Source organism: Cyprinodon variegatus, unplaced genomic scaffold, assembly GCF_000732505.1.
Source record: "Cyprinodon variegatus isolate N-32 unplaced genomic scaffold, C_variegatus-1.0 Scaffold44, whole genome shotgun sequence".
Classification (NCBI taxonomy): Eukaryota; Metazoa; Chordata; class Actinopteri; order Cyprinodontiformes; family Cyprinodontidae; genus Cyprinodon; species Cyprinodon variegatus.
Window position 1 is genome coordinate 370,425 of NW_015150497.1, and position 8,588 is coordinate 379,012.

General features: G+C 36.3%; 1 protein-coding gene across 2 annotated transcripts in view; it reads left to right on the forward strand.

Annotated features, from left to right (window-relative positions):
• The window catches only part of dhx36 (DEAH-box helicase 36), a 46,255-nt gene extending 38,034 nt beyond the window's left edge, over window positions 1–8,221 (forward strand). For both annotated transcript variants that reach the window (XM_015370304.1, XM_015370305.1), the window contains 3 exons: window positions 3,517–3,637; window positions 7,377–7,529; window positions 7,608–8,221. In XM_015370304.1, coding sequence (XP_015225790.1) covers window positions 3,517–3,637; window positions 7,377–7,529; window positions 7,608–7,850 — 517 coding nt within the window. In that variant the 3' untranslated portion in view covers window positions 7,851–8,221. The remainder of the gene's footprint in view (window positions 1–3,516; window positions 3,638–7,376; window positions 7,530–7,607) is intronic.
• The last annotated feature ends 367 nt before the right edge of the window (window positions 8,222–8,588 follow it).

Here is an 8,588-nt window from a genome sequence, read left to right on the forward strand (position 1 = left end):
AAGTTCAGGAAAGGTTCGTTAAGACTTCTGCACCTGTTGACAGATACTTTAATTGGCCCGAGAATTTTTAAACAAAAAATTCAAAATCAATATTTAATTTTAGTAAATTATAATTTTTTTATTATTCCTTTTTTCAGTTGTGTGTTTTGAATTAGCATTGTGAACTTATCTTTTTCTTTAATAGGAGGGTATGTAAACTTTAAACACAACTGTACAACGCTTATTCAAAAATTAAGAGATCACAACAGCAATTTCCATTTGTTTACTTTTAATATAAGTAATTGTGTCCACTAAAAATGAAAAAAATAAATAAATAAAAATAAAAAAAACATTTTGTTCATGAGATGTTTGCCATATGTAAGAGTCCTGCTTTGATCAGCATGAGGGTCCTTATCTTGAGGAAATGAGAAGTTTCACCTTTCAGACGTAACTTTTTGTTCACATTAAAGCATTCACACAATTGTTTCTCATATAATCATTACTAGTTGTAAAACAAATGATGCACAGATTCAAAATGATAAAGAAAACAAGATATTGTTCTGATTGATTTAAAATGTTTTATATTATTTTAATGCCCTGCATAGACTTTCCTGTGTGCTGGGAAGGTGTGAGCAGAGGAAACATTGATAAGTCGATTAATTTGAATGACCTGAACCCCATAGTGCATCTATAGAGTATTTTCAATGGTAAGATCAAAGGCAACAGACCTAAATATCACCTAAATGCTGCTATCAAAGCAACCTGGGTTCCTATTACACCTCAGCAGAACCCCAGGCTTACCCCCTCCATGCCACCGTGCATTAAGCAGTTATTCATGCATAAGGAGATCCAACTAAGTATTAAGTTCATGAAAATTAAGATTCTTTTTTTTTATAAACCTGACATTGTTTTTGTGGTCTTCTGTTTTATTGATCATATGTGTTTCAAATTTCCCGAAGCACTAAATTAGGGGTTTAATTATCTTTGAGCAATAATTAAGACCACAAGGAAAAAATGCTTAGAAATGTCCACTCCATGTTTAAAGAATCTTTATATAAATTTTGCTTTCTAACGTGAGCAGGAATTTATTTTCCTCTCATAATGCTCTAATGTTTTCTTGTACTCTGGTTGTCCTTGTCTAACATAAAACGAGTTGTCAGAGCTAAAACATATAATTATACCCTCTTAGCAAAAACTAAAGGCATCTGTAGGAGGAGGTATTTTTTAAAGCACTAAACTAAACTGTATATAGTGGCAATGCTTTTGCCTGTTTCAGTGCTTAGCAACACCTTTACAAAATCAGTGAATGTTTCTCTCTGCATATGAAGTTGTCACCTTGCAGATTAGAACAAAGAATATTTAATTGCCCCGGTAGGAGCTCTTTCCATTGTTGCCAAATCACACAGTTCTCCGGTAAATACAGTTTGTTCTCTGTTAAGTATTGCTTGCACACACACATTGGGAACATGGTTTCCCTTTTAACTCAGACCTGATTATCAGACATTTTTGCTTTCTTTTTGTTCTTTAGCCGAGATGACAGGAGACATTCTGAGGATATTAAAATAACAAGCGAATTACATCTGATTGGATCCAGTGATTTTTCTTTCTTCTTTAAACTTAACCAATTTGTTCTTGTCAGTTTTCATACCACTGGGAGCGAAGAATGTCAGTATAGACTTATAAAAAATTAGACTTATATACAAGGCATGACAATATGAAATATATCCCTCCCTTTCAAAGGATAAGTGGTTCTGAGTGACAGACATGAAGGAAGTGATATGTTTAGCAATACATGGCTGTTTTTTTGTTGTTAAAATTAATGCATTAAATATAAGGAATCAAAAATATTACTTTAAACTTAAAGAAAATGGGGGATATTGTTTTAGTTGATGTGTAGTAAAGACATCTTAAACCTTCCTGCTGTTGATCTATTCTAGATTATACTTTGCATGACCCAAAACTTTTCATTTCTCTTCTTATTTAAACTGTATATTGCCTGTTACCAGTATCGGTTAATGTCACACTAAAGAATTTATTACTTAATGTTACATAACAGGATCATCAGTTTAAAATGTATAAAATAATCCTTATATTGGCTCAAATTATTCCACTGATGTTCTGTCTTTTGCTCTGCATTTCTTTTGTTTGAAGGTGTTCATTTTGCTGTGGTTTATTTTCCACCATCATTAATAATGAGTGCAGGATGCAGTTTAGGTGGATACAAACCCAGATTTCTCAAAGAATATTCCTATATTATTTGTTAGTGTTTTGCATTAGTACTCTGAAACTAATTACTCTTCATCAAGGATAACTATTAAACCAAATCTTGTAGGTAGTCATTTACTTAGGTTGTAATTTTGCTATTGTTTTGTATACAGAATTATAAATGACCAAGTGAGGTTTGGAAATTTGGCAAACCACAGGTCTTTGCGGTTAACTCACATATTCTTTAAATTAACACAAAACGTTTATAACCCGCCGCTCCATGAGCTCACCTCTAAATCCAGCTCCATGGGTTTTCTTTCTTGTGAAAGATGAAGGCAAAATATAACATTCTGGTCAGAAAGAGCTTAGAAATTATTGGAGAATGTTTGTGGAGTTTGATCAAAAGGTCCTCTGTCCAACTTTTAAATGGGAAACCAGATTGTTTGTGCTTTAGGATTGTGTTACTGCCTATGTGGCCCTGGAAGCATATTACTAGTGGCAGAAAAAAAATGGATTCAATTAAATCAGAACATTCTAAAATGAAGCTCAGACTTTCTGTTAGGTGTGAGGCTCAATAGGTGCAAACTGAAGGTTTTTTGTTTGACCTTCATGATCCTCTGAATAAAAAGCATGTTTTTCTTTCTTTATTTGTTACTTTTATAATTTTATAAGCATTTATTAGTTATTTAGGTTTTAGCCGTGGTAAATTGTACAATGGTGGCCCTTTGCATACATACTTTCCAACATCTCCACTATGTATTTGTTTATCCTTTTATAATCAGCTTTTAGAAAGTAAGGTTTGATTATTCTGTATTCAGATGATTGTTACTCTGTACTGTATTTAATTGTTTGCTTAGTGTATGATATTCAATACAAATCTGTCTGTTTCTTATAATCTAAAACACCACTATTTGAATAGGTTCTTTAAACATAAAAAACAAAATCAGTGTGAAATGTTTCTTTTCTATGTCATCACATGTACATGTTTATTTAAACTAAGGAAAAAAACTGCAGTGGTGACTTTGAGGGGGTTATTTATTTATTTATTTTTTTACTTTCCATAAAAAAAATCAGGCTGTTATAAATTCACTGAACTGTTTAAAGATAATATGCTGGTGGAGATTCTCAGTCATCCAGGTCATAGTCATTGCAAAAAAGTTCAAACACAATCCACTGGACTTTGTTTCCAAGTTTGAAGATGTTAAGCTTCCCATCCAGGAAGCTTTTTCAATTCAAAATGTCAGAATTAGCGTTGAGTTTGAAGTTTTAAAGAGCTGCCCAAAATAAAGCCTTGTATTAATACAATATATTGTCTTGTATAATTCATCACAGGGTAAAGGTGTACACCCAGTCTGACGGAAAGGTGTGCATTCATCCCAAATCTGTCAATGTTGAAGAGACGGAGTTTAATTACACATGGCTCATTTACCACCTGAAGATGAAAACCAGCAGTGTAAGTAAACTGACCTTTTTACAACTGTGTGAGAACTGAGGAGTGCATTTAGTGCGTAGGGAATTATTCTTTGAACATTCATGGAAGAATCCATCATGGGAATGTGCAAACCTATTCTGGTAGCATTAACTGAAATTGAAACAACACATTTTTGCTCATCAAAAATCATCCTAAGCATAGCCTGAATTCTCACAGTATTTGTGCAATCACAAACAAGACAGTCCCTCTTGTACTGCTCCTACTTATACCTCAACTGTGTAAGACCGACCAAAAACATGTCGCCTAATAACGTTGAAGTTTTATAGTTTAAGGAAGGAAATAAAGCTGTGACCAAAGTAAGAGATGCTGAGTTCACGGCCGAACCAAAAGCATTTGTGTTTCAAGAATTAATGCATTTTCTCATTGCACTGCTGACATTTTTATTTGATAAGCGACTGGGTGTTATTATACCCAACTAGGATCCGTTAAATGTCAATAATTTTCCCAAACAGATTCCCTGGGAGCATTTCTAGATCGATAACTTTTAGAACCAATCATGAGCGCTATGTGTTAACAATCTGGTTAAATTATTCTCCTTTTACAACCTTTTCAATGCTGGGAAAAGTATTTCCCTTTCTAGACACTTTTTCAGTTTTTGATTTTCTGTCACATTTAATGTTTTAGATTATCAAATAAATGTTTAGATATATATAAAAAAATAATATTTAAGCAATTAAGATAATTGATCTATCACAGTAACACAGTACCACCATGGTTGTTTTGGTACGTTTGGTTGTGTGGGAAGGTGCCAGGAAAATCATCAGTTCTTTAAGTGTGGTTGAAAAAAACTCCCCCAAAACATCATGGCCCTATTTAAAAAAAGTAATGTACCTCACCTGAAACCGGGTTGAACCACTTTTGCTGGCATTAACTGTTTGCAATAACTGTTATTGAGCCTTTTAAATCACTAAGTATTTGCAAACTCCTTTTTGATGATTTTTTTTTGTTTTGTTTTAAATTAACTGGTCTTTGTTTTATGAAATAAATCATTTCAAAATTGAAAGCTCTATTTTTTCAGGTCATTCTAATATTGTAATATGTTTGATGACCTTAAGCTTCTAAATGTGAGACATAATCCAAAGCAGAAGACGTTTGAAAGCAGACTTTTTCAGCTGTTTACTTAGAAATTTCACATAAATTTCTGTTGAGTATATAAAAAACGGACTTGTCTATATTTAGTGAGTCATGTCCCTCCTCCTGTGCAACTTGTGCTACTTTGCTCCCTGTACCTCAAAGCTGTCCAGAGCTCATCAGTGGCAGAAAATCTGCAACTGTGAACCGCTTTTTTATTTTCCCCTGAATGTTTCTGTTCACGTGTGAAAATGGCTTTTGGGATTTTGCCCAGCCACTTCTGAAGAGCACCTGTGAGAGGATAGAAGTACCAGCGGCTAAAGGTTGGCAGTGGTGCCATACTAGCTTTGCACTTAATGAATATTTGATTAAACACAGCACCTTTCAACTCTCTCTCAAAAGCTCTTGGGCTTCAAAGCTTCCAGATACAATGCAAGAGGTGGTCGCGGTGGCAAACCGGTCAACACAGATTCCTGACTGCAACACTCTATAGCTTCTTTTTTTTATCAATCCCTCCTCAGACTCCTCGTCTTTCTGTCTTTGTTCTGTCTCCTTATGCGAGTGCCCCAATTCTGCATAAAAAAATAAAAGAAACGATACTTCATAGCTGCTTTGATTGCGTCCTCAGTGCTGATGAAGAAAACATGCTTTGTCGCATTTTACCTTCAGTTCTGCTACATTTAGATCTTTTTGTTTTTCTCTGACACAAAGCTGCACATCTGCGTTCATAGAGTGAGACGTTCAGACGGTGTGAGATATCCAAGGTTATTTACTCACTGAGAGAGAATGAAGCAGAAGGGGTAGAGCAGCAGAACGAGGGAGGAAAATGGATGATGACGTTAAACTTGATATCCTCTGACGCACTTGTCCCTGATGATCTATTACATCACAGATTTATGGGCTGAATGCAGGTTAGCCAGCTCTCTTATTTTTCATCTCCATCAAGGATTTTACTCTTTTATTTCCAGTTAGGGTTGAACACCACTGGATTTTTAATATGCTTGTTTAACCTTCATCTTTAAAAGGACCTGTGGGGTTTTCTTCAACTATAGTGCCCTAAATTGCTCCTGGTTTATAGGAGGCACAGGCCAGAGATTGGCAAGAGCCATCACCTCAGTTTTTAGCATTTTTCTATGGCATGAGGACGGGGCAAACAATATTACAGAGTAGTAAAAACAAGAATGAGAACCACACGTTTGTTTTTAATGCAAAATGTTTTATAAATCCAAACATGTAATTTACACCACTGATATGGGGAGAAATTGTAATGAGCAAGTTGTGGTAAAACCCAGTTTTTAAATATGTTATCCAATAAAGAATATGGTGGATGCAGAAGGTATTTCACAAGCTTGATATTAAATTAACATTAAGTCACATTTTTACCCTAATACATCCTCACATTAGTCCATGTGACATAATCCATGTGACCTAATCTAGGTGTTTATAAGATGATTGAGTGGTCCGTCATCTCCCCCTGCTGGTCCTGGTTGGAAAACCACACTTGGAATCCTCTTTGCCACCAACCTGGTGGCAGTGTGGCGGCTCTGTTCTTGTTTTCGCTGTAAGATGAACAACTTTACTGCGGCCCAGTGTGAGGCTACTGCTAGCCCCCTCTGCACCACTCACAGGTCATTATGGGTTTTATGACATGGCAGAGGTAACAAACACGGGAAAAGAAAACCAAACAGGAAAGATAAATTGGATCCGAAATAGACTCAAAAACAGTGAATTGTATTCTGGACCAGGCCTCAAACGAAAAGAGGAGAAACGGATGCAGACCTTTCAGTGTTGTCATTGTTAACCTAAGCTCTGTTTGCAATACTATCGGGACTTTAGAATCATCGATTTTTAGTGTGTCGCTATAAAATATTAAGAGACTGAATAAATTTTTGAGAGCAAATAACTTTGACTTCTTAGACAGAGTTCTATTAAGACTTATTAAGATGATTTATAGTGAAGAGGCTGCTGTACAGCAGCTGACATTATGTCAGTGGATATTGTGCAGTACTGCCCACCTCTTCAGATAATTTGTTGTGATATGCATCCTCCAGCTGCTTTGAGAATGATGGTATGCTGTTGCTCTATGCTTCGGGACATGGGGGTCATTCACTGATTAGTGCTATTTTCAAAAAGTCCTGTAGGGGGAGTGCTACTACAGAATAGTATCTATTGAATTAGTTTTAGTTTCTATATTCTTTCCCTTATTTTGTTGTTATTTTCTTACTTTTGTTTACTTAATTTTAGGATTGAAGTGAAGGTTGGTCAACACATCCCTTTAAAGTGTAGCTCTTAGTGATCCGTCTTTCCTTCTTCATTTTGGGTCTTATTGGGTGAGCTGCTTTACATAAGCAGCTGTCAAATCAACATGAAATGGAAGGTTTGAAAGAGTGTAACACATTAGGGAGATTCACAGATGGGGCAGTATGACATTTTTCCTCACACCAGAGGCACCAAAACACATTTTCAACTGGCACAGCCTTTCTCCACTAATGTGACACTCTTAGCCCACACCGCAGAGTAGCTGTCGGACTCAGCGTGTCACAACGATTCAGCTTTCTGTAACTAAACCTGGTAATGTGTTGTAATAACGGTATAATTGCGTGTTTGCAATGCCACCATCTCCTTTCAGATCTTCCTGTACGACTGCACTGAAGTGTCCCCGTTCTCCCTGCTGTTCTTTGGAGGAGACATCAGCATCCAGAAAGAAGAGGGCGACGAAACCATCGCTGTCGACCGCTGGATTGTCTTCAGATCCCCAGCGCGCATTGCCCATCTTGTTAAGGTAAACAAAGCGGACATCAGATGCTCTGATTACTGAATATTGCAGTTATTTTTTATTGGCTTCTGTTCTGTTCCGTAGAGTTTGAAGAAAGAGCTGGATTCACTGTTACAAGAAAAAATCAGCAACCCGGCTCCTGTGGACTGGAATAACCGGCAGTCCAAAGACTGTGCTGTCATCACAGCAATCATAGATCTCCTCACCACCCAAGAAAGGCCTGCAGGCAGCAGCAAGGACGATGGCAGGATGTGGGCGTCTGCCCCGAGAGGGAAGCACGTTTACTTTAATGAGGACGATGATGATGACGACGACAACGATGATTAAAAGTGGCCAGGGATTCGGCTGGCAATGAAGAAAGTAGCCTTTGCGGTGACTGAGTGCACCTTCAGACATGAGTTTGTTGGAATATTTATGATAGACAGCTGGCCTCCCTGATGCCTCTACTCGGTTTAAACTTTACTGCTCCCTTGATGCTGCTAAAGGCCAAACAGAAGGGTAGAGTGCTGGAAAATGAAAATGGTCTTCCTTTGAATGAGTCCTGCTTTTCTCTCTCTTTTGACCATTTAAATAGCTCATTGACCAACCTGTCTTTATGTTCCCGTTTTGTTTAATTTGTTTATTTTATATTTGGAAGTTTTGACCTGTTTCCAAGCAATGCCACAAAACCGCTTGTGTAATAAATAAGCTACTTGTAATCAGTGTGATTCCTTTACATTATGAGACTGACCTTTAAAAAGAATTACCCAGATATTATTAGTTTCAAAAATAACTGTCCATTAAGTACAGAAAGTACATATTCATAGATTAAGATAAAAAGGTTATAGAGAAGTATTACGTTATTGTCCCACAGCCAGGAAATTGAAGTTTGAAAGTGGCAAAAGAAAGTAGAAAAAAGCTTATTGCACAATAATGAAAAAAAATTATTTAAAATGTTGAGCTGTTCAGAAAAAGGAAAAAAAAATTTTTGTGCAGTTATCAAAAAAGGCCTTATCAGGTAAGAATGAACTGTTGAGTTAAAAGGAATGTTAGAAAAGCAGAACCCTGTTAAAAGTGAGATGGAAA